The sequence below is a fragment of the Procambarus clarkii genome, chromosome 50, assembly GCF_040958095.1.
Source record: "Procambarus clarkii isolate CNS0578487 chromosome 50, FALCON_Pclarkii_2.0, whole genome shotgun sequence".
NCBI classification, from domain to species: domain Eukaryota; kingdom Metazoa; phylum Arthropoda; class Malacostraca; order Decapoda; family Cambaridae; genus Procambarus; species Procambarus clarkii.
The window spans coordinates 9,375,502-9,402,241 of NC_091199.1; the positions used below are offsets into that span (position 1 = coordinate 9,375,502).

At 46.8% G+C, this 26,740-nt stretch overlaps 2 protein-coding genes across 3 annotated transcripts in view; one reads left to right on the forward strand and one right to left on the reverse strand.

The window, feature by feature from the left end:
- The window catches only part of LOC123772782 (streptococcal hemagglutinin), a 36,131-nt gene extending 13,672 nt beyond the window's left edge, over nucleotides 1–22,459 (forward strand). The window contains exons 1-2 of one of the 2 annotated variants that reach the window (XM_045766152.2): nucleotides 16,710–16,751; nucleotides 17,082–22,459. In XM_045766152.2, coding sequence (XP_045622108.2) covers nucleotides 16,740–16,751; nucleotides 17,082–22,298 — 5,229 coding nt within the window. In that variant the 5' untranslated portion in view covers nucleotides 16,710–16,739 and the 3' untranslated portion in view covers nucleotides 22,299–22,459. Of the gene's footprint in view, nucleotides 1–16,709; nucleotides 16,752–17,081 lie in introns of those variants that run through there. The other variant, XR_011222517.1, reaches the window with a different exon arrangement.
- On the reverse strand, nucleotides 2,079–5,947 carry LOC123772709 (uncharacterized). The gene is made up of 2 exons (XM_045766049.2): nucleotides 5,882–5,947; nucleotides 2,079–3,888 (listed from the first exon to the last, which is right to left on the reverse strand). Exons 1-2 carry the CDS (start codon nucleotides 5,891–5,893, stop codon nucleotides 3,235–3,237), a joined length of 666 nt encoding a protein of 221 aa, XP_045622005.2. The 5' UTR covers nucleotides 5,894–5,947; the 3' UTR covers nucleotides 2,079–3,234.
- Nucleotides 22,460–26,740: the final 4,281 nt, after the last annotated feature.

The following is a 26,740-nucleotide window of genomic DNA, read 5'->3' on the forward strand; positions in this document are numbered from 1 at the left end:
ACTTTATGTTCCTTGTCCTGGATGACGGGGGTAAGGTAGCGTTGAGACCTGTGAGACACTCCAGCTTGGCTCACCTCACCTCACGCAGACTCTGGAACTCTAGGCTCAAGCTTCCAGCCTTTCCTCAGCTCATGTAAGCATACAACTCAACCACAGAGCTCCAGCGGCGTTCCAGAGGTTCCAGGAAAATGATCGGCGCTCTCTTCCTCTCTTTAATGTTGCTTAAAGAAAGGTTTCTGCTGGATTAGAAGAGTGGAACACGAATTATATAGTGTAAAGGGAAATGGGATTTGCTACTGAGATGCAGAGCTTGAATTGGATCGTGTAGGGTAAAGTGAGAAATGATTATATTATTGATAAGTCAATGTTTTCACGCATTGCTTCAATCGCCCGCGTGAACCCACCCACACGCACACTGGGTGAGAGAATACCTGGCACACTGAAATCAGTTATGGATACCGAACTAGAAAGTGAAATGGAGAGAAGCTGAAAGTGGAGTTCGTCAGGGACTGTTAACAGGACCGATACAAGGGCAGAGCATTACTGCAAAAATTTGTTTAACTACTTGAAGAAGCTTCAGCAGAGAGGCTGCAGGATCCAGTAAGTTCAGTAGAACTTCGATTTCAACTCTTTTGACTATGTCGTAGCTCAATCGATTAAGGCGGCGTCCGGAATGCTCCCGGACGTAGGTTCGAATCCTCGTCACGGCCCTTGTGGATTTGTTCATAAGCTTCAGCAGAGGCTAAATAGGAGCCTACTGGAATAAATCTCACAAAATTGAAAACCGTAAAGAGGATTAAGGAGAGATGAGACCGCGAGTACAGTATAGCCTAAGAGCCGGCGGCTCATGTGACCCAAGTCGAAGGACTTGTAACTACGAGTCTACATCATATGCCTTGTATATTGCGCAGAGACACGTCAAATGACCATCATATGATAAACCTGCACTAGAGTATGCTGCACCAGCTTGGGACCCCTATCATCTTAAAACAGCTACTTGAGAAGGTCCGAAGACTTGCCATAAGGGCTAAAAGAAAGACAAAATGCTCAGCAGTACAGGCCAGTGTGCATTACAAGTCTGTTCAGTATGGTTTAGAACAGGACCAATTGCCATCTTGAGGTTATCTGGAGATGATTTCGGGGCTTTAGTGTCCCCGCGGCTCGGTCCTCGACCAGGCCTCCACCCCCAGGAAGCAGCCCGTGACACCTGACTAACATCCAGGTACCTATTTTACTGCTAGGTAACAGGGGCATAGGGTGAAAGAAACTCTGTCCATTGTTTCTCGCCGGCGCCTGGGATCGAACCTAGGACCACAGGATCACAAGTCCAGCGTGCTGTCCGCTCGGCCGACCGGCTCCATAGATGGAAACTAACACCTGCAGATATATAAGGAAGTATTGTTTCAACGAGTAAATGAAATTATATATATACGGGCTCACCCTAGCCCGTGCTACTTGGAACTTTTTGTTCCAGGTAGCGAATCTACAACAACAACAGAGTAAATGAACCAAGGATGAGGGTCAGTGCCTTATACTATCTCCAGAGTAGATATAACCAACTGGAAGAGTTTTTAAGAGTATCTGTATTAGATGGCAGATGAGGCGGGGCCCGAGAGCTGTGGTTCATTCCCAGCAGATACAAACATACGTGCATGTGTCCTCTTCTTCCTTATATTTTTTCATGTCATTATTTACATTTTCCTGTTCACCTTTCTTGGTTTCTTTCCCTAATTCCCAGTTCTTTCTGCTCTTTTTCCTTTTCTCCTTTCATCCACATTTTTTCTGTTTACTCTTTCCTCCTAGTCATCCTTCTCGTATTCCTTCATTTCCTCTTCTCTCTACCACCTTCTCCTCATCCATTCTCCTACTTCCTCCTCCCCCCCCCCTCCCCACCACTTAACAAAGGGCCTGTCGACCTTGCAGTATATATTTGGACTACAGCACTAGATATATTATCAACTAAACCGCTCGGTTTTTACCCCGACAATATTGCTTCCACAATATGCTTCAGACTGGAGTGCGTCTGTCGATTTCAATCTCTCCAAATGGTTCCTGGCGCGTTTTTTGTATACAAAAAATATAAAATAAAATGTTTATTTAGGTAAGGTACATACATACAATAAATTTTTACAAAGATTGGTTGACTTATAGGTAGAGCTAGTACATACAATGCCTAAAGCCACTATTACGCAAAGCGTTTCGGGCATGACATTTCGGGTATCTGGTGTTTGTAAATATGTTTGGATGGGTTCGTTGTGTTTTATCACTATGTATAAATGTTTGGGTGTATTTGCTCACCTGAAGGGCAAGAATTGGCGGGAAGAAGGTTGTAAATTGTGGGCCTTGAATGGAAATCAGTTATAAAGACCTTGAATGATATTCACGAAAGATTTTTATACAAGAGGTTCCCTGGGTGAAGAATGGCGATCAGTCGTTTCATACCCTGTACCCTGTGTCTTCCCCCTAGTAATGAGCTCAGGGGATGTCACCCATACTTCCTCTATTAATTGTGTCCAGGACGAAAAACTAGAATTCAGACTTAGACATTCCTAGGCCTATTATAACATATATATGTTTTAGTCATACGATAGCGTGGACAGGTCAGATTCGTTAGTTAAATTTCCAATTTTCTTGAATGTCATTTTGGCTATTTCAGTAATACTAAATGTGAGCTTTTGGGGCTGCATAAGTACTTATTGGTACTTTTGACCAGTTTATATAAGTACTATCATTTTGAGATGAACTGATTTTTTTTGTTATATATTGACAAAAAAAAACTATTGACACTATTGAATTGGTATGGGGTTTAAGGCCTATCAACCTCTGGATATATATATATAGCGAGAAGATGGGGTTTACCTCTTATATATATATTATGACGTGAGGGTAATATATGAATATAGTGTAACACATGAATTTTCTATTCAAACGCAATGACATTTTAACATCCAATTTTACATGGTTTTCCTTTTTATTTGTCTTTACAAAAATGAAACGTACGATCTTAGCCGTTACCTTGAGAACTTATGGAGTAGACGTGTCCCATTGGCCATAGAGTATAGATATTTCTGTTCACAAAGTTGAACAAGATCTCGTCGGATGTGTAGATCACATGGCTTAAAAATTATTTCACTTCTTATTTTGTGATATGATTCATTTGTTCGAAATTTGAAGACGCCACATCAGAGGGTTTGTTGCTGGGTAGTGTCCTTGGGAGGTCGAAGTTGGATTAGCTTAGCTCACTTTGGGGGTGTCCGCGGGCAAGTCTGAAGCTGCTACTCTAAATCCCGTGGCTGGTGAAGCACCGTATTTCCTCACTTCGACGTCTCCGTCGGGGTTGACGTAGGCGAAGCTGCCGGATGTGCGTCCCAGGAAGTCCCGGGTCTCTACCCTGGTGTTGGGGCCGCCCCAGTGAGCGAAGGAGTACTGTCCAGCTTCGTCCTGGGCGTGGAACTGACCTCCGACGAAGGGCTCGCCCACTGAGGGCAGAGGGGGATCAGGGGCCAGCAGGGGTTCAGGGGCTGCAGCCACCACTACAGGAGTTGGGGCAGCATACTGGCCTGGTGTAGCCACCTGGAACGTCTGGACTTGAGTGGCAGCAGGCGCTGGTGCAGCATACTGGCCTGGTGCAGCTACCTGGAACGTCCGGACTTGAGTGGCAACAGGCGCTGGTGCAGCATACTGGACTGGTGCAGCGACGTGGATGGGTGCAAAGTATTGTACAGGGGTTGGGGCCCTGAAGGTGATGCCTGGTTTCCCGATACGGGTTACGGCTGGGCTCTGGGACAGGGCGTGGAGGATGATTGGGCTGGTACCGACGGTAGAGTAAGGCAACGCCGGCAACACATACACCGTACTACCGTAGCAGGCCGTGGCCAGCAGTAACACCTGGAATACAACAGGCGTGTTAGGGAATACTGACATACGCAGCAGTGACAGGGAACGCTCCAGCAACACACCGGAGATATCGGGGGACCCTGGCTGATGTAACAATTAAGGAACATCAGAGAACACTACTAGGAACTCCATACGGGAATAACAATTGACAATTACTTCATCGTATACGTGACCACGTCAAGAATGACAGCCAACTCATCCACGTGGACCTATTAATTGAAATTGAAATTGAAATAAGTTTATTGAGGTAAAATACACACAAAGGGATGAGGTAGCTCAAGCTATTCTCACCCCGTTCAGTACATCGTGTTAATACATACATATACACACATCACAAACAATAAACATATTACCAAACATTCTGAGAGATAAACATCTACATTTCCTCTTTTAAGGACCTATTAAGGAACTCCTGGAACCCTTATTTCCAACACGGCTGGACACGTGATTCCAGGTGAGGTACTCATCTCTGCCATGCCGAGGGCGCGTAAGAGGATAAGATGCCTTCTCTAAACACTTGGTAAAGTACCTCAACATAAGATGGATTAATCATTATGTTAAGGGTATCTTAGAACTCGAACCGGATCTCAAGTTTTATGAAAACCAAATCTGAATTGTATGACACATCTATAAACTATTTTTATGGCATTGTCTACATTCTTATAGCTAAAAGGAACGTAACAAACATCTGGGTTAAAGATATTTAATTAATAAACATGATCACGAACTTGTATACACCTTGAAGCCCACGTCTGAAGTCCAAATTAATAGTCAAGTCTGGAGCCCACTGAAGCTGCCCAGATTAATTCAGTGAAATCTGAAGCTTGCTGAACCCTTGCTGATCAAGTAAAGAACTTTGCAATATCAACGTTATTCCAAAACAATGTTAAATAGTATTTTATTGACATAACTACTGTATTTAAGTGCCTTAATCAACATTTATCCATCTTGTTTTGATAAATTCATTAGTAAATTGCATTTAACATACTTAGAGCCAATATCGTTGGTCAAGGGAGGACCTTGAGCATCCCAACAGGCTTGCTGTCCCCGACAAAGAGAACCACAACTCACAATATAGCAAGAAAAAAGAAGTCGAAGAAAATAAGCTAGTTAGTGATGAAAATGAAATACAGAAAACCTGAAATCCTTGAAACGGGGGAAACTGTGTTATATATGTAATTCAATCGTCGTTTCTGGTTTATACTTGATTTACCTGAGGGGCCACTAACCCTAGTAGCCTCGACGAGGACAGGAGGTCGGCGGCTTGTCGAAGGTCCTCCCTATTTGCCTTGATTGCCTTGCCTTATAATAATAATTCTCCGTTGAAAATATAAATGCACTTTCGAAATTTGCTGTTTGATATTATACAGTGTAGGAAATGACACCTCTTTAACCACCATAGATTGTGTATGTTCACGTAACTCACTCAAATGTAGTCCAAGGAGTCTACAGCACTCTTTACACAAGAGGTATTTCCCTTGTGTATATATATATATACAGAAAGTTTACTCTAGTCTTGGACTGTGCTCGGGGCAGAGTACCTGGGAGGGAGGCTACAGGCGCAGATCACCGGACAGAGTACCTGGGAGGGAGACTACAGGCGCAGATCACCGGACAGAGTACCTGGGAGGGAGACTACAGGCGCAGATCACCGGACAGAGTACCTGGGAGGGAGACTACAGGCGCAGATCACCGGACAGAGTACCTGGGAGGGAGGCTACAGGCGCAGATCACCGGACAGAGTACCTGGGAGGGAGGCTACAGGCGCAGATCACCGGACAGAGTACCTGGGAGGGGAACTACAGGCGCAGATCACCGGACAGAGTACCTGGGAGGGAGACTACAGGCGCAGATCACCGGACAGAGTACCTGGGAGGGAGACTACAGGCGCAGATCACCGGACAGAGTGCCTGGGAGGGAGGCTACAGGCGCAGATCACCGGACAGAGTACCTGGGAGGGAGACTAGGGACACAGATCACTCACCAGGAGTTTCATGTTGGGATGCGAGGGTGTAGCGAGGGCGGGAGGAGGAAGAGGACCGTGGCGGACACTGACGACACGGAGGGGGAAGAGCGCTCTTATATACATCACGTTGCCCCGGCCACCCCCCTCGCTGGGTCGCTCCTGCAGGAGTAGCATCTGCCTCCCCTCACGACCATCTTCCACCATTTTTCACGTCCTTCCCGCTTCTCTTCGCTGCTAATGGGGCTAGTCTGGTGGACGCTCAGTCCACCAGGCGACCCCCATTAGCAGCCATTTCTATCCTGCAGTCACCAAACTTCAGTCTTGGAGATACATGGATATGTATGGAGATACAGTCTTGGAGATGCATATATATGTTAAGAGCTTTCGTGGTGCTGCTTCGAACAATAACTCTACTGGCCTTTTATGGACCAGATAAAAACACTCCTGTTCACTTTGCATGGTAACGAAAAAAACAGCTTTTTGTTGCGAAATGATCACACACACACAGACACCTCTTCCCCTGCGGCGGAGGAGCCCGTCTTGTCCTGCGTACTGCTATACACTCCTCAAGACCTTCCTTCTGTACCCCTCTTAAACTCAAGGCACTTTAGGTGGATTGTAAATACGGGCATTTTGAACTGTGTCCGTTGACCAGACTACACACTAGAAGGTGAAGGGACGACGACGTTTCGGTCCGTCCTGGACCATTCTACCGACTTGAGAATGGTCCAGGACGGACCGAAACGTCGTCGTCCCTTCACCTTCTAGTGTGTGGTCTGGTCAACTTACTTTAGCCACGTTACTGTGACTCATCGCCTCCATATGTGTCCGTCTCTACAGTTTGTGAACACTTAGGTGAGGAATTTTCTGGGAAAATGGACTCGACCTATCCGTTAAAAATACGATGTATTAATTAATCAAAATTAGAACACCGTAAAATTGACGTTTTCTGTGCAACGATGTCAATAGGTTAGGTGGGATGCTTGGGCTTGTCGGTTCCAGGTTAGGTCAAAACACTTATTGTCTACTAACTGGCAGACTGAGATAACGGACTGAGACATGGGGGGGGGGGATTGTTTGTGTCTGCAGACTTAACGCTTCTTTAGAACACTAGAGAAGTGTTAAGTCTGCGGACACAGACAATGCTCTCTTCTGCTAAGTTAGGGACTCTTAATCATGCTATGGATTGGTCTTTCTGAAATAATCTTTCCTGCCTCTATTTCACAGACGCCGATTGATTGATAAAGATTAAGCCACCCAAAAGGTGGCACGGGCATGAATAGCCCGTAAGTGGTGGCCCTTTTGAGCCATTACCAGTATCAATAGATGATACTGGAGATCTGTGGAGGCGCGACTGCACCCTGCGTGACGGGAGATGTCTCCCGTGTGGAGAAGGGAAAGACAGACGCCGTCTTGTCGACTTGGCTCTGATACACAACATACTCAACATGAACCTTTGTTGCTGTTGACTCTTACCTTTCTCAGTACATAACCTAAATGCTCCAACTTTCTTAACAAACGTGACCTTAACCTATTCCCCCCTTTACTTTAACTATAAGGGGGTAGGTTACCAGCGCGCTGGTTTTAGTCTAGTTTTAATGATATTATCTTGGTGGCGGAGGTAGTTGTAGAGTGTTCACTAGTGTGTCACATTCTGCAACTGCTTTTCTAACCATTGTAGTCACTGTGGATATTGCATTTAATTCAGCTGCTTTTGTTGGATTGATTGATGATTGATGAAGATTAAGCCACCCAAGAGGTGGCACGGGCATGAATAGCCCGTAACTCTTGTTGAATGTTGTTGTTTTAGATTTAGCTACTCAGAACGAAATGTTCATGTAGCACGAGCTATGGTGACCCCGTGTCTTGTTGACACGGGGTCGTACGGGCAGTACGTACAAGAGGTGGCACGGGCATGAATAGCCCGTAAGTGGTGGCCCTTTTGAGCCATTACCAGTATCAAGAGCTGATACTGGAGATCTGTGGAGGTGCGACTGCACCCTGCGTGACGGGAGATGTCTCCCGTTGTCCAAAAAACTCTAATCGTGTTGAAAGGAACGGGCCAATAAATAAGGAAATAATGAGGTGAGGAGCAGGTAAGAGAAGAAGGTAGGAGTAATTTATTATTATTATTATTATTATTTTCTACCACAGACGAGCACGCACGACCTGATGATGGTCCAAGGACGGAGCGAAACGAAGTCGTTTCTCCACCTTCTGGTGTGTGGTTTGGTCATCATACATCTGCTATTGTGTGTCATCTTCCCTAGCAACGCGGCCCCATCCTCCCCGAGCACACACTCCTCACCCTCAACGATTGACGCGTGGCATAATTCCACTTTTTCTACCCGTCCGTGAACTTCGTAGTGACCTTGCGTTACGGGGCGAGGCGGGGCGGGGCGGGGGAAGGCTGCGGTCCCCAGCCACTTCTCCTAGGCTCCCCCCCGGCCCACTACCTCCTGGTAGTGCTTACTGATTTATTACGAACATCATTTGGAACCTTTGGAGTGTTGTTGATGGGTTGTAGCAGTAGGCATCCATCAGTCTCAGGAGACTACGGAGTTGCGTTTTAGTTCAAGTATGTTTATTGAGACAAGAAAGAAATACATCTCAAAGGGATAGAGTAGCTTAGGCTATTTCTACCCCCCCCCCCTGCGCTCTGGTTGTCAGTCTGGAGTGGCCTCTCCAGGGCGCAAAGCCAGGGTAGGTTGATACAGAGAAGCTGTTACCCATGCAGCAGGTCTTTCCCTCTCCACAGCGCCGAAAGTCTCCAAAAGTCCCCAAGTTGTAACTGTGTTGTTAAACTTGACGCGGGGGTGCATGCTGCTTGTGTTTGATGGAAACGTTTGCCCATCGTAGGAAGGGATGAGAGGTTAGAGGCTAGATGGTATCCTCACATTGTGGAGCATGGTGGATGGTGGCTTGGGGGGGGGGTGATGCCATATATTTTATGACATGGATGGAAGGCAATGGGTGACATTTATGGGTGACGTGGATGGATGACAATGGAGAAGGGGAATGACGAACAGAGACGTGGTATTTATGAAGTCTTAAAGATCTATATTAGGTCTTGAGAAGTACGGTTCATGCTGTACTGAGGACGACCTTGCCCCCCCCCCCCTGCCCCCCCCCCCTGCCCCAGGGTCACGCCCCAGGTGGGCCCCGGAGCTCAAGGCCATCAAGGTACAGGTGAGGGGTAGGGGGGGGGGGTGACCTTGGTGCTGGTAATATGGGTATTGGGTAGGGTGATGGGGGCGGCGTGGGGTGGTGATAGTGGGTAGTGGATCATGGAGCACTGAGAGAGGGAGGAGTACTAGGTACACCTGATAGTTACCCCTACTCCCCCATGTGTTGTGGTTACCTTTACCTTGAGGTTACCTTGAGGTTACCTTGAGGTTACCTTGAGGTTACCTTGAGGTTACCTTGAGGTGCTTGAGGTTACCTTGAGGTGCTTGAGGTTACCTTGAGGTGCTTGAGGTTACCTTGAGGTGCTTGAGGTTACCTTGAGGTTACCTTGAGGTTACCTTGAGGTGCTTGAGGTTACCTTGAGGTGCTTGAGGTTACCTTGAGGTGCTTGAGGTTACCTTGAGGTGCTTGAGGTTACCTTGAGGTGCTTGAGGTTACCTTGAGGTTACCTTGAGGTTACCTTGAGGTGCTTGAGGTTACCTTGAGGTGCTTGAGGTTACCTTGAGGTTACCTTGAGGTTACCTTGAGGTTACCTTGAGGTGCTTGAGGTTACCTTGAGGTGCTTGAGGTTACCTTGAGGTTACCTTGAGGTTACCTTGAGGTGCTTGAGGTTACCTTGAGGTGCTTGAGGTTACCTTGAGGTGCTTGAGGTTACCTTGAGGTGCTTGAGGTTACCTTGAGGTTACCTTGAGGTTACCTTGAGGTGCTTGAGGTTACCTTGAGGTGCTTGAGGTTACCTTGAGGTGCTTGAGGTTACCTTGAGGTTACCTTGAGGTTACCTTGAGGTTACCTTGAGGTGCTTGAGGTTACCTTGAGGTGCTTGAGGTTACCTTGAGGTGCTTGAGGTTACCTTGAGGTGCTTGAGGTTACCTTGAGGTGCTTGAGGTACCTGGTACTGGTAACTATGATCAGTACTACATGTTGTTGTTGTTTAAGATTCGCTACCTGGAACAAAAAGTTCCAGGCAGCACGGTCTATGGTGAGCCCGAAGTTCTTATATAAAGTACTGCAGGAGCAACCGTTCCTCAACCTTGGAAGGAGATGTTGATACAGAGATGCTGTAGTGAAGTGTTAAGGGAGATGGAGCCTTACAGCGCTCGCTCATAAGGACTCTAGTCACATCCCTCCATTACGGCATTACACGCACCCATGTACGCGCAGGGGCCTCGTGGCCGAGTGAACAGCGCTCGGGGATCGCAGTCGGCTCAAAAATCACGCTCAGGAGTCAAATTTCCAACATTTCAGATATATTGAAAAGTGATTTACGAGCCGAATTCTGACTCTCAGCACTTATTTACATTTTCAAATTACGACTTTTTATACCGAAAATATGTCAATTACTGAAAACGGCGATGGGTCATATTTTGCCCATGACAAAATTTGCCCATTTGGGCAAAATGTGACCCACCGCCGCTTTCAGTAATTGTCATATTTTTGGTATAAAAAGTCGGAATTTCAAACTGCGAATAGGTGCAGAGAGCCAGAATTTGGGTCCAAAATATGGCTCAGGTATCGAATTTGGGATGTTTGGGATATTTTGAAAACTGCAGAGGGGTTTGGGCAAAATGTGACCCACCGCCGCTTTCAGTAATTGGCATATTTTTTGTATAAAAAGTCGGAATTTCAAACTGCGAATAGGTGCAGAGAGCCAGAATTTGGGTCCAAAATTTGGCTCAGGTATCGAATTTTGTATGTTTGGGATATTTTGAAAACTGCAGGGGGGTTTGGGCAAAATGTGACCAATCGCTGCTTTCAGTAATTTGCAGATTTTTGGTATAAAAATTAAGAATTTCAAACTGCGAATAGGTGCAGAGAGCCAAAATTTGGGTCCGAAATATGGCTCAGGTATCGAATTTGGGATGTTTGGGATGTTTTGAAAACTACAGGGGGGTTTGGGCAAAATGTGACCCACCTCTGCTTTCAGTAATTGGCACATTTTTGGTATAAAAATTCGGAATTTCAAACTGCGAATAGGTGCAGAGAGCCAGAATTTGAGTCTAAAATATGGCTCAGGTATCGAATTTGGGATGTTTGGGATATTTTGAAAACTGCAGGTGGAGGCCCGGTCCTCGACCAGGCCTCCACCCGCCAGGAAGCAGCCCGTGACAGCTGACTAACACCCAGGTACCTATTTTACTGCTAGGTAACAGGGGCATAGGGTGAAAGAAACTCTGCCCATTGTTTCTCGCCGGCGCCTGGGATCGAACCCAGGACCACAGGATCACAAGTCCAGTGTGCTGTCCGCTCGGTCGACCGACTTCCTTGCACTACAGGTAAGTTCTGGCAGTGGGGACACATTCTCACTGTGTTGGTGTTGTTTTTTATTCAACTACTCGGAATATAAAGTTGCCAGTAGCACGGGCTATGGCGAACCCGTAAGTGGAGGCTCTTTGGCGCCATTACCAGTATCAATAGCTGATTCTGGAGATCTGGGGGATGGGGTTTGTGTCTCAATGTGCTGTTGTTATTGTTTTAGATTCAGCGACTAGGGGCAAAAAGTTCTAAGTAGCACGGGCTATGGTGAGCCCGTAGTGGACTTACCTGGCACAGGAGCGGGGCAAGTAGCACGGGCTATGGTGAGCCCGTAGTGGACTTACCTGGCACAGGAGCGGGGGCAAGTAGCACGGGCTATGGTGAGCCCGTAGTGGACTTACCTGGCACAGGAGCGGGGCAAGTAGCACGGGCTATGGTGAGCCCGTAGTGGACTTACCTGGCACAGGAGCGGGGGCAAGTAGCACGGGCTATGGTGAGCCCGTAGTGGACTTACCTGGCACAGGAGCGGGGCAAGTAGCACGGGCTATGGTGAGCCCGTAGTGGACTTACCTGGCACAGGAGCGGGGGCAAGTAGCACGGGCTATGGTGAGCCCGTAGTGGACTTACCTGGCACAGGAGCGGGGCAAGTAGCACGGGCTATGGTGAGCCCGTAGTGGACTTACCTGGCACAGGAGCGGGGCAAGTAGCACGGGCTATGGTGAGCCCGTAGTGGACTTACCTGGCACAGGAGCGGGGCAAGTAGCACGGGCTATGGTGAGCCCGTAGTAGCCTTACCTGGCACAGGAGCGGGGCAAGTAGCGCGGGCTATGGTGAGCCCGTAGTAGCCTTACCTGGCACAGGAGCGGGGCTGTAACTGTGGATGTCTCTCTCACTGTGCACCAACCTGGGTATAAATGTATGTTGCTGCGTGACGTCAGCAGGAGAGTTGCGCGGAGTTGCAAGGTCACTGTTGCATCGACGGTGTCAAACGGGTTGTGGCGGCGACGGCTTGAGCCTCTGATGGCGTAGCACCACGGTACGGTGGACGCTGTGACGGGGGGTAGAAATAGCCTAAGCTACTCTATCCCTTTGAGATGTATTTATTGCTTATCTCAATAAACATACTTGAACTTGACGCTGTGTCCACCATGACGGCCTTCCGGCGCTCTTGCTTCCACCATCTGAAGCACCGAACTCTTCCCCTGATCTAAGGTAACCCGTCCACAGTTCACAGGACGGAGTCGGTCGTCGCCGGGACGTGGGTTACTCGGCGTCTCTGAAGCTCTCAAACACGCTTGTTTTTGTGGGTTTTAAGACGTAGAGGCGTCAGGCACGCCGAAGGGAAACTCCCCTGAATCATTTTTTTTCCCCCACGGGGTCCCCGGTTGGGTGTGGTCGCCCCGGAATCTCACCCTGTGGGAAAGGGAGAGATTCCGGATTCCGGAAAGGGTGAGATTCTATGGGGTGATTCGAGGGAAAAGGGAAAGGACTAAGAGAGGGAGCCTGAGATGGGGCGGCTCATTTCACAAGCTTCTCTTACATCTTCTTTTCCTCCGCTGCTCCTCTCCTGTGTATGTTATTGGTCAATGACTCGAAGCTTTCTTATATGGCAGTCTCCGTGGTGTAGTGGTAAGACACTCGCCTGGCGTTCCGCGAGCGCTATGTCATGGGTTCGTATCCTGGCCGGGGAGGATTTACTGGGTGCAATTCCTTAACTGTAGCCTCTGTTTAACGCAACAGTAAAATGTGTACTTGGATGAAAAAACGATTCTTCGCGGCGGGGGATCGTATTCCAGGGACCATAGGATTAAGGACTTGCCCGAAACGCTACGCGTACTAGTGGCTCTACAAGAATGTAACAACTCTTGTATATATCTCAAAAAAAAAAAAAAAAAAAATAAGGTGAAAATCACTAACTCATCATGTGTTACGTTAACTCACTGATGAATGCTATTCATGTACACTATAAGTTGATGATACCGTTGACGATTGATCAGGGAATCGTCATTTGACTCTTGCCCAACCACTTGGGGGTGGACGGTAGAGCGACGGCCTCGCTTCATGCTGGTCAGCGTTCAATCCCCGACCGTCCACAAGTGGTTAAGCACCATTCCTTTCACCCCCGTCCCATCCCAAAGCCTTATCCTGATCCCTTCCAAGGGCTATATAGTCGTAATGGCTTATCGTTTTCTCCTGATCGTTCCCTTTCACCCTTGCGCTTTTTGAAGAGACCCATGTGTAGCTACACCTGGTAAACTTAGCAAGTAAATCTACACCTGGTAAACTAAGCAAGTAAATCTACACCTGGTAAACTAAGCAAGTCAATCTACACCTCGTAACCTAAGCAAGTAAATCTACACCTGGTAAACTAAGCAAATAAATCTACACCTGGTAAACTAAGCAAGTAAATCTACACCTGGTAAACTAAGCAAGTAAATCTACACCTGGTAAACTAAGCAAGTAAATCTACACCTGGTAAACTAAGCAAGTAAATCTACACCTGGTAAACTAAGCAAGTAAATCTACACCTGGTAAACTAAGCAAGTAAATCTACACCTGGTAAACTAAGCAAGTAAATCTACACCTGGTAAACTAAGCAAGTAAATCTACACCTGGTAAACTAAGCAAGTAAATCTACACCTCGTAAACTAAGCAAGTAAATCTACACCTCGTAAACTAAGCAAGTAAATCTACACCTCGTAAACTAAGCAAGTAAATCTACACCTGGTAAACTAAGCAAGTAAATCTACACCTGGTAAACTAAGCAAGTAAATCTACACCTGGTAAACTAAGCAAGTAAATCTACACCTCGTAAACTAAGCAAGTAAATCTACACCTGGTAAACTAAGCAAGTAAATCAAAGCAACAGGTATACCAGCGTGTCCTTCAACCTCAGGGATCCAGTTTTGGAAGATGTCGCATCAGTGATGGTCAGGTGGGTGGATGAGTGGGGGGGGGGGCAGAGAGGATGCCCTCACACGCACGATAACGACCTAAGAATAGAGGAAACTGTACAATCCCCAACCCAACTCATTCATATATGAGTCTAACTTATACCTAACACAGTCCCGCGATCCCAATTTGCTCCATAAACCAACAACCCTATTCCCAAACCTGTATTTACCCAGGGATTTTTTCCTCGAGCATCATCTGTTCTCCATAAATTCGCCTGTGAAGGGAGTATAGACCTTCTGTACTTGTGTGCAAGAGTCGCAGAGGGGGCCTAGATTGTGGAGTCCAGTGACCATGAGATGCGATTTAAGACCTTATGTTCTTTTCCATACGGTCGAGGGATGTCGTTACCTAGGGTTCCAAGGCCAGTTGCGAACTGATCCTGGTTATTATCCCTGTGTCACTCCTATTTACGGGCTAGTTCCGCCCATCATTCAACCCTACCACCACCACCAGCGACCGTTAGGCAGGCTTGACCATGTTCACAAAATTGATGACGAACAAGCTAAATAACACTTTTTATTCTTTTGGGTAAACTGTAGGTACTTTCGGTGGATTGAGGTAAGTTCCTAAGGGAAATTGGATAGGGAGAACCAAATGAAATTAATGTAATGGGGTGGAATGGGGAGGGAGTTAAGCCTTGATGGGGTGGGTTGGAAATTGTCAATAGAAAGTGCCAAGCCAGTGTGACTATATAGCTCTTGCAAGGGATATGAGAACAAGGTGCTGGGATATGAGGACAAGGTGCTGGGATATGAGGGCAAGGAGCTGGGATATGAGGACAAGGAGCTAAAATATGAGGACAAGGAGCTAGAATATGAGAACAAGGAGCTAGAATATGAGAACAAGGAGCTAGAATATGAGGACAAGTAGCTAGAATATGAGGACAAGGAGCTAGAATATGAGGACAAGTAGCTAGAATATGAGAACAAGGAGCTAGAATATGAGGACAAGTAGCTAGAATATGAGGACAAGGAGCTAGAATATGAGGACAAGTAGCTAGAATATGAGGACAAGTAGCTAGAATATGAGAACAAGGAGCTAGAATATGAGGACAAGTAGCTAGAATATGAGGACAAGTAGCTAGAATATGAGGACAAGGAGCTAGAATATGAGGACAAGTAGCTAGAATATGAGGACAAGGAGCTAGAATATGAGAACAAGGAGCTAGAATATGAGGACAAGTAGCTAGAATATGAGGACAAGGAGCTAAAATATGAGGACAAGTAGCTAGAATATGAGGACAAGGAGCTAGAATATGAGGACAAGGAGCTAGAATATGAGAACAAGGAGCTAAAATATGAGGACAAGGAGCTAGAATATGAGAACAAGGAGCTAGAATATGAGGACAAGGAGCTAGAATATGAGGACAAGGAGCTAAAATATGAGGACAAGTAGCTAGAATATGAGGACAAGGAGCTAGAATATGAGGACAAGGAGCTAGAATATGAGAACAAGGAGCTAAAATATGAGGACAAGGAGCTAGAATATGAGAACAAGTAGCTAGAATATGAGGACAAGGAGCTAGAATATGAGGACAAGTAGCTAGAATATGAGGACAAGTAGCTAGAATATGAGGACAAGTAGCTAGAATATGAGGACAAGTAGCTAGAATATGAGAACAAGGAGCTAAAATATGAGGACAAGGAGCTAGAATATGAGAACAAGGAGCTAGAATATGAGGACAAGGAGCTAGAATATGAGGACAAGTAGCTAGAATATGAGGACAAGTAGCTAGAATATGAGAACAAGGAGCTAAAATATGAGGACAAGGAGCTAGAATATGAGAACAAGGAGCTAAAATATGAGGACAAGTAGCTAGAATATGAGGACAAGGAGCTAGAATATGAGAACAAGGAGCTAAAATATGAGGACAAGGAGCTAGAATATGAGAACAAGTAGCTAGAATATGAGGACAAGGAGCTAGAATATGAGGACAAGTAGCTAGAATATGAGGACAAGTAGCTAGAATATGAGGACAAGGAGCTAGAATATGAGGACAAGGAGCTAGAATATGAGGACAAGGAGCTAGAATATGAGGACAAGGAGCTAGAATATGAGGACAAGGAGCTAGAATATGAGGACAAGGAGCTAGAATATGAGGACAAGGAGCTAGAATATGAGAACAAGGAGCTAGAATATGAGGACAAGGAGCTAGAATATGAGGACAAGGAGCTAGAATATGAAGACAAGGAGCTAAGATATAAGTACGGAATGAATGCGCGATGCCCAATCACTTGGACTATCGGAATTAAGTCTTTAAGACAGTCCGGAGGAGGAGGATGAGAAAGGAGTTTAGCTCTTCATGGACCAGAGAGGAAGGAGATCACTCCTTATAGGGGAAGAGGAGCAGGGTGGAGTGTAAATATCTTGTCAGGGCAGGGAGACGGGGGTTGGGGGGGGGGGTGATGAGAGGATATATATAAGAAGGCGACCCTCACCTCCTACTCAAGTCTTCCGAGGAGCGCCACTGGCCGCCACCAGGATGAGAGCTCTGGTCAGTATAGTAGTCCGCTTCACACATCTACTCTCAGTGAAAATTATCTATCAATGCACTAGTGTTTATACTGAATTTGTATATTAATTATCTGTTGCGTATTAAAATATTTTAAGATATTTACTCTTTAGCATCTCGACTGGTCCAAGTAAACAAAGAATTTAGTATGGTCTTGAGAAATGTACTTGTTTAACTTTTAGTTGGAAGTGGTTTCTGTCCCTTCCCTTAGATGCAGTTCACGGTTATGTAACACCGGGATAAAGGAGATACATGTCATTATCTGCCCGAAGAAAATTCTAAGCCACTACATGTAAACAACACGTCTTTCAGATTTTAGCGGTAGCAGTGGTGTGTTGTGCCGCTAGACCCACGAAGCGAGAAACGCGAACGGATTACGCTTTCCCGCCGTCACGCGATCCACCAGTAGTGACGATTCTCAGGTCTTCCGTCCCTCAGATCAACGCCCTCACAACCGCTGCCAGCCACGCCCCGCTCATCAAGGTTACGCCTGCAATTCAGGATACCGTTACTGTTTTGGAGGCTGCAGATCCTGTTGTGGCTGCCGCTCCTGTAGTGGTGGCTGCAGCCCCTGAACCCCTGCTCGCCCCTGATCCTCCCCTGCCTTCAGTGGGCAAACCTTTCGTGGGAGGTCAGTTCCACGCCCAGGATGAAGCTGGACAGTACTCCTTCGCTCACTGGGGCGGCCCAAGCACCAGGGTGGAGACCCGAGATTTCCTGGGGCGTACCTACGGCAGCTTCGCCTACGTCAACCCCGACGGAGACGTCGAAGTGAGAAAATACGGTGCTTCACCAGCAACGGGATTTAGAGTAGCAGCTTCAGACTTGCCCGTGGACACCCCCAAAGTGGCTCAGTCTGAGAGTTTAGCCTTTATTGTCTCTGAACCTGACGCCACCTTGAAGGCAAACCCCGTCCAGGATGCTGCTACTATCCAGGATGCTGTTCCTATCAAAGTCTCCGCTCCTGACCCTGTTGCCACTGTATTCCATAAGACAAAGACGACTCTTCCAGTTCAGTATGGTCTCACAGCTTCTGTTGCTACAGAAAGTCATTCTGTTGAGCTGACTCCTTCAGTCCAATATACTGATTTAGCTCCTCTTACCACAGAAGTCCAGACGATCCGGTTGGCTACTCCGGTCACATATGTTGCTCCAGCTCCTGTTATCACAAATGTAGAGGTGGAAACTCCAGTAGAATATGCTTCCTCCGCTGATGTTGCCTCAGGGGTAGAAGTAGCTGCACCAGTTGCTGGTGTGGCTCCCGCACCTGTAATCGTCGCTGCCGCCCCTGAACCCCTGCTGGCCCCTGATCCTCCCCTGCCCTCAGTGGGCGAGCCCTACGTCGGAGGCCAATTCCACGCCCAGGACGAAGCAGGACAGTACTCGTTCGGCCACTGGGGCGGCTCCAGCACAAGGGTGGAGACCCGAGATTTCCTGGGGCGTACCTACGGTAGCTTCGCCTACGTCAACCCCGACGGAGACGTCGAAGTGAGGAAATACAGTGCTTCACCAGCAACGGGATTTAGAGTAGCAGCTTCAGACTTGCCCACGGACACTCCCAAAGTGGCTCAATCTGAGAATTTAGTCTTTACGATCTCTGAACCTGACGTCACCTTGAAAGCCTCAACCTCCGCCCATGATATTGCTTCTAAAAGAGCTTCTGCTTCAGTCGCTCTTGTTACACCTGATACTGCCACAACAGATGTTGCCACAGAAGTAAAAACGGTTCAGGTTCTTACTCCAGTCCAGTATGCGTCTACCCAGATCTTCGTTCCAGAAGAAGCTGCCATTAAGATCCAGACTGTTACTCCAGTTCAGTATATAGACCAAGGAGAGAAGGTGGCTTATCCAGTAGAGTCTGGTGCCTCATCTACCGTAGCGGCTAAATTACAGTTATTCACTCCAGTAGAATCTGCAAACGTAGCTGTTGTTGCCACGGAGAACGAGGTGGACACACCAGTTGCTGTTGCATCTCCCGCCCCTGGATTGGTGGCTACTCCAGTCCAGCATTCTGCGCCAGCTGTTGTTGTGGCTCCCGCTCCTGTAGTGGTGGCTGCAGCCCCTGAACCCCTGCTCGCCCCTGATCCTCCCCTGCCTTCAGTGGGCAAACCTTTCGTGGGAGGTCAGTTCCACGCCCAGGATGAAGCTGGACAGTACTCCTTCGCTCACTGGGGCGGCCCAAGCACCAGGGTGGAGACCCGAGATTTCCTGGGGCGTACCTACGGCAGCTTCGCCTACGTCAACCCCGACGGAGACGTCGAAGTGAGAAAATACGGTGCTTCACCAGCAACGGGATTTAGAGTAGCAGCTTCAGACTTGCCCGTGGACACCCCCAAAGTGGCTCAGTCTGAGAGTTTAGCCTTTATTGTCTCTGAACCTGACGCCACCTTGAAGGCAAACCCCGTCCAGGATGCTGCTACTATCCAGGATGCTGTTCCTATCAAAGTCTCCGCTCCTGACCCTGTTGCCACTGTATTCCATAAGACAAAGACGACTCTTCCAGTTCAGTATGGTCTCGCAGCTTCTGTTGCTACAGAAAGTCATTCTGTTGAGCTGACTCCTTCAGTCCAATATACTGATTTAGCTCCTCTTACCACAGAAGTCCAGACGATCCGGTTGGCTACTCCGGTCACATATGTTGCTCCAGCTCCTGTTATCACAAATGTAGAGGTGGAAATTCCAGTAGAATATGCTTCCTCCGCTGATGTTGCCTCAGGGGTAGAAGTAGCTGCACCAGTTGCTGGTGTGGCTCCCGCACCTGTAATCGTCGCTGCCGCCCCTGAACCCCTGCTGGCCCCTGATCCTCCCCTGCCCTCAGTGGGCGAGCCCTACGTCGGAGGCCAATTCCACGCCCAGGACGAAGCAGGACAGTACTCGTTCGGCCACTGGGGCGGCTCCAGCACAAGGGTGGAGACCCGAGATTTCCTGGGGCGTACCTACGGTAGCTTCGCCTACGTCAACCCCGACGGCGACGTCGAAGTGAGGAAATACAGTGCTTCACCAGCAACGGGATTTAGAGTAGCAGCTTCAGACTTGCCCACGGACACTCCCAAAGTGGCTCAATCTGAGAATTTAGTCTTTACGATCTCTGAACCTGACGTCACCTTGAAAGCCTCAACCTCCGCCCATGATATTGCTTCTACCAGAGCTTCTGCTTCAGTCGCTCTTGTTACACCTGATACTGCCACAACAGATGTTGCCACAGAAGTAAAAACGGTTCAGGTTCTTACTCCAGTCCAGTATGCGTCTACCCAGATCTTCGTTCCAGAAGAAGCTGCCATTATGATCCAGACTGTTACTCCAGTTCAGTATATAGACCAAGGAGAGAAGGTGGCTTATCCAGTAGAGTCTGGTGCCTCATCTACCGTAGCGGCTAAATTACAGTTATTCACTCCAGTAGAATCTGCAAACGTAGCTGTTGTTGCCACGGAGGACGAGGTGGACACACCAGTTGCTGTTGCATCTCCCGCCCCTGGATTGGTGGCTACTCCAGTCCAACATTCTGCGCCAGCTGTTGTTGTGGCTCCCGCTCCTGTAGTGGTGGCTGCAGCCCCTGAACCCCTGTTCGCCCCTGATCCTCCCCTGCCTTCAGTGGGCAAACCTTTCGTGGGAGGTCAGTTCCACGCCCAGGATGAAGCTGGACAGTACTCCTTCGCTCACTGGGGCGGCCCAAGCACCAGGGTGGAGACCCGAGATTTCCTGGGGCGTACCTACGGCAGCTTCGCCTACGTCAACCCCGACGGAGACGTCGAAGTGAGGAAATACGGTGCTTCACCATCTACAGGATTTAGAGTAGCAGCTTCAGACTTGCCCGTGGACACCCCCAAAGTGGCTCAGTCTGAGAGTTTAGCCTTTATTGTCTCTGAACCTGACGTCACCTTGAAGGCAAACCCCGTCCAGGATGCTGCTACTATCCAGGATGCTGTTCCTATCAAAGTCTCCGCTCCTGACCCTGTTGCCACTGTATTCCATAAGACAAAGACGACTCTTCCAGTTCAGTATGGTCTCGCAGCTTCTGTTGCTACAGAAAGTCATTCTGTTGAGCCGACTCCTTCAGTCCAATATACTGATTTAGCTCCTCTTACCACAGAAGTCCAGACGATCCGGTTGGCTACTCCGGTCACATATGTTGCTCCAGCTCCTGTTACCACAAATGTAGAGGTGGAAACTCCAGTAGAATATGCTTCCTCCGCTGATGTTGCCTCAGGGGTAGAAGTAGCTGCACCAGTTGCTGGTGTGGCTCCCGCACCTGTAATCGTCGCTGCCGCCCCTGAACCCCTGCTGGCCCCTGATCCCCCTCTGCCCTCAGTGGGCGAGCCCTACGTCGGAGGTCAGTTCCACGCCCAGGACGAAGCAGGACAGTACTCGTTCGGCCATTGGGGCGGCTCCAGCACAAGGGTGGAGACCCGAGATTTCCTGGGGCGTACCTACGGTAGCTTCGCCTACGTCAACCCCGACGGAGACGTCGAAGTGAGGAAATACAGTGCTTCACCAGCAACGGGATTTAGAGTAGCAGCTTCAGACTTGCCCACGGACACTCCCAAAGTGGCTCAATCTGAGAATTTAGTCTTTTTGATCTCTGAACCTGACGTCACCTTGAAAGCCTCAACCTCCGCCCATGATATTGCTTCTACCAGAGCTTCTGCGTCAGTCGCTCTTGTTACTCCTGATATTGCCACAACAGATGTTGCCACAGAAGTAAAAACGGTTCAGGTTCTTACTCCAGTCCAGTATGCGTCTACCCAGATCTACGTTCCAGAAGAAGCTGCCATTAAGATCCAGACTGTTACTCCAGTTCAGTATATAGACCAAGGAGTGGAGGTGACTTATCCAGTAGAGTCTGGTGCCTCATCTACCGTAGCGGCTAAATTACAGTTATTCACTCCAGTAGAATCTGCAAACGTAGCTGTTGTTGCCACGGAGAACGAGGTGGACACACCAGTTGCTGTTGCATCTCCCGCCCCTGGATTGGTGGCTACTCCAGTCCAACATTCTGCGCCAGCTGCTGTTGTGGCTCCCGCTCCTGTAGTGGTGGCTGCAGCCCCTGAACCCCTGTTCGCCCCTGATCCTCCCCTGCCTTCAGTGGGCAAACCTTTCGTGGGAGGTCAGTTCCACGCCCAGGATGAAGCTGGACAGTACTCCTTCGCTCACTGGGGCGGCCCAAGCACCAGGGTGGAGACCCGAGATTTCCTGGGGCGTACCTACGGCAGCTTCGCCTACGTCAACCCCGACGGAGACGTCGAAGTGAGGAAATACGGTGCTTCACCATCTACAGGATTTAGAGTAGCAGCTTCAGACTTGCCCACGGACACTCCCAAAGTGGCTCAATCTGAGAATTTAGTCTTTACGATCTCTGAACCTGACGTCACCTTGAAAGCCTCAACCTCCGCCCATGATATTGCTTCTACCAGAGCTTCTGCTTCAGTCGCTCTTGTTACACCTGATATTGCCACAACAGATGTTGCCACAGAAGTAAAAACGGTTCAGGTTCTTACTCCAGTCCAGTATGCGTCTATTTCCACTGCTTAACTAATTTAACTTAAAAGGCGCTCCTGTAAATATGAAGGCATTATTTATCTGCCAGAAACGCTATGTGTGTTAGTGGCATTGCAAAAATGTAAAAATACAAATCTTATGTAATATCACCAACCCATTGTACTTTCTTGTGAATAAAATTATTATTATTATTATTATTATTATTTAATTTATAATTAACAATCGAGAATCAAATAAATCATTATGTAACTGAGCATTATATATTTTCCTCTAATCTTTGACGCAATCCGGAACCACAGATGAATTAATAGGTCTTTTTAATGTTATAATGTCTACCTAATAGACATGCCTACCTATTTTTTAATAGATTATAAAGTTAACTTTCTAGTGTAGGCTTATATACGATCCAGAGGGGAAAACCCTGCTGCATCCTCGGTTCCTGTCCTGAAGCGGAGGAGCTTCAAGAGATCCATAACCTTTAAGCACTCTTTGTATCAACCAATGTATATCTTGTAACATTTAAACATAAAATATTAAACTTTATTACAAAAAAAGAGTTACATATAAGGTACAAAGCTGATTATCATAAGTTGCACATTATGATAAGCTGTAACGCTGAAGTCAATGTAGGTGTTAGCCAGGGTTGATACACATGTGTAGTCCCACACCAACTGCTTACCATTCTTCCAGGGGTTTGCTGTGATACCATCCGGGCGACCAATAAGAGCAGCAGAGTTACGGGGCGTTAGGTAACGGGGCTCTCTCTCAGCTGGGCATCCAGCTGTGGTGAGGCTCCTCTTGATGTTAAGTTCACTGTGCCTCGAGTGCCATCCCACTGTGGTTTGGCAGAGTAGGCTACGGTGGTCGTGCCTGTCAGCCACCACCTCGCCGTAAATACACCTATAGTTGGTGTGGATTGTGGCAGAAATTCGAAGGGCGTGTGGTGTAAGACATGTGATGTAGGGGAAGAGCCTGTGGCTGAGTGGACAGCGCTTGGGACTCGTAATCTTAGAGTCAGGGTTCGATCCCCGGCGATGGCGGAAAACAAATGGGCTGAGTTTCTTTCATCCTAATGCCCCTGTTACCTAGCAGTAAATAGGTACCTAAGAGTTAGACAGCTGTGTGTGTGTGAATTTTTTTTGATCGATTGACAGTTGAGAGGCGGGCCGAAAGAGCAGAGCTCAACCCCCCCGCAAGCACAACTCGGTGAATACATTCTGTATTCTTTAGGCTTGATAGAGGCCATGCCAAGTACTGACGAATCCCAGGATGCAACCTAATGCAACAGTAGTACCATATTCTAATGTATATTTTGAAGCCGCCGGCTTCCTGTCCTTGTAGAGGCCACTCGTGAGATAGTAGTCCTCAGGTAAATTCCGGTAAATTATTATTATGAGATTTAATTTCTGAATTTCTTTTAAGTTTATCATCTACGAAAAAATAATTTAATTTCGTTTTCTATGAAAGATATTCATAAAAAACGAGTGTTGTGTTATATTTTATGGTAAACACTTGTATATTGTTTGTTCCTCTAATTTAAAGTTGATATATATTATATTTATAATTCGAATATGTTAATACATACAATATTTATAACGTGTATAGAGGCACATGAAGGTCCCAACCTTACCGAGACGCCCATTCCTGACACCCTCCCTGGCCTCAATATTTACCACGGCAAATCTTTGTTTACTAATATTCCGCCCCATCAAACCATCAGCGTCTGTAATGACTATCAACGGGCTCACCATAGCCGGTGCTACTTTGAACTTTGTTCCAGGTAGCGAATCTTAAACAACAAACAACTGTAATGACATGGTATTTGAGAACTCAGAGTGTCTTGACTGCTTTACGTGACCTCAATTGAGAAAACTAATGACCCTGGCAGCCAATTACTCTTATTCTTGTATATAGGCAATTATTCAAAGTTCAAATTGGAAAAAAATACCCCTAGGGGACTTAAGACAAGCCGCCGGATTCCTGTCCCTGTCGAGGACATTAGAGATATGGTCATCCTCAGGTAAATACTTGCACATTTATAGCCCTATAGTACAGTGGTCTACGTTCTTGACTCACAATCGAGATCACCAGGCGGGGGCAGAAATGATTGGTCACGTTTTCTTTCACTTGATACCTCTGTTCACCCAACAGTAAAAGCATTCCCCGGGAGGTAAACAACCGTTGTGGGTTGCATCCTGGGGATGGTCTGTAGTAAACTTAGGGGGACCTTGATCAACTTAAATACAGGTTTTTGTGACTCTTTACAAACGGGAATTATATTGAATATATAGCAGCTTAGAGTGTTACACTAGCAGCAACTTAGTGGCAGTGTTACACTAGCAGCAACTTAGTGGCAGTGTTACACTAGCAGCAACTTAGTGGCAGTGTTACACTAGCAGCAACTTAGTAACAGTGTTACACTAGCAACAACTTAGTGTCAGTGTTACACTAGCAGCAACTTAGTGGCAGTGTTACACTAGCAGCAACTTAGTGGCAGTGTTACACTAGCAGCAACTTAGTGACAGTGTGACACTAGCAGCAACTTAGTGACAGTGTTACACTAGCAGCAACTTAGTGACAGTGTTACACTAGCAGCAACTTAGTGGCAGTGTTACACTAGCAGCAACTTAGTGGCAGTGTTACACTAGCAGCAACTTAGTAACAGTGTTACACTAGCAGCAACTTAGTGACAGTGTTACACTAGCAGCAACTTAGTGACAGTGTTACACTAGCAGCAACTTAGTGACAGTGTTACACTAGCAGCAACTTAGTGGCAGTGTTACACTAGCAGCAACTTAGTGACAGTGTTACACTAGCAGCAACTTAGTGGCAGTGTTACACTAGCAGCAACTTAGTGACAGTGTTACACTAGCAGCAACTTAGTGACAGTGTTACACTAGCAGCAACTTAGTGGCAGTGTTACACTAGCAGCAACTTAGTGACAGTGTTACACTAGCAGCAACTTAGTGACAGAGTGACACTAGAACAGAGATAAAAATTATATTTAAAAGATAGTTTAAATTATCGTGAGGCTCCAGACACATGCTAGACTTCCCCATAATCAGTGTTCGATCCACTGAAACTATATTTCCTAGTGTTCGATCCACTGAAACTATATTTCCTTGTGTTCGATCCACTGAAACTATATTTCCTAGTGTTCGATCCACTGAAACTATATTTCCTAGTGTTCGATCCACTGAAACTATATTTCCTAGTGTTCGATCCACTGAAACTATATTTCCTAGTGTTCGATCCACTGAAACTATATTTCCTAGTGTTCGATCCACTGAAACTATATTTCCTAGTGTTCGATCCACTGAAACTATATTTCCTAGTGTTCGATCCACTGAAACTATATTTCCTAGTGTTCGATCCACTGAAACTATATTTACTAGTGTTCGATCCACTGAAACTATATTTCCTAGTGTTCGATCCACTGAAACTATATTTCCTTGTGTTCGATCCACTGAAACTATATTTCCTAGTGTTCGATCCACTGAAACTATATTTCCTAGTGTTCAATCCACTGAAACTATATTTCCTAGTGTTCGATCCACTGAAACTATATTTCCTAGTGTTCGATCCACTGAAACTATATTTCCTAGTGTTCGATCCACTGAAACTATATTTCCTAGTGTTCGATCCACTGAAACTATATTTCCTAGTGTTCGATCCACTGAAACTATATTTCCTAGTGTTCGATCCACTGAAACTATATTTCCTTGTGTTCGATCCACTGAAACTATATTTCCTAGTGTTCGATCCACTGAAACTATATTTCCTAGTGTTCGATCCACTGAAACTATATTTCCTAGTGTTCGATCCACTCAAAGTGTAATCCATTCCCAATATGTCCACTTATCCACAGCGATTGATCAGCCAGTATTGTCACAACATGAGCCTTACCGCATAACAATCACCCACATAACCCACCCGCACATAGAATACCAAATACCCGCATAACACATCTCTCTACCGCATTAACCGTGTCAATTCGTGCTCTAGAGGGGTGAACTGATCAAAATTCTATTAAAGAAAACGCCAAAATGTATAAAAACAAAATTGTTGCCATTACGGGAGGGGTAAATTCAACAGGTTTGTGGTATGTGGCAGCGCCGCCGGTGGGCGGGGCGAGGAGGGCTGTGGGCGGCATGGGAGAGAAGCGAGTCAGTCAGTCTTCGACGCTTGAGGGGGTGTGACGCGCGGTGCTTCCAGGCTGAAGTTTTCTCTTGCCCGTGTCGACTTTCTGTAATAACGCTCTGTGGGGTAAGTGAACTCTGGGGTTTATATATCTTTATATATTCTTACCTATGTTTCGTAAGGCCAATGCAACACTACGTCCATTGACAAGTCATCATATACAATAATTAACATTGCTGGGAAAAATGCACTAACATTTTCATTAAATACATAAATTGATTTGCAAACAACATTTCGAAGTATTATCAAAATATTTTCAAATGATTTGGTTTATA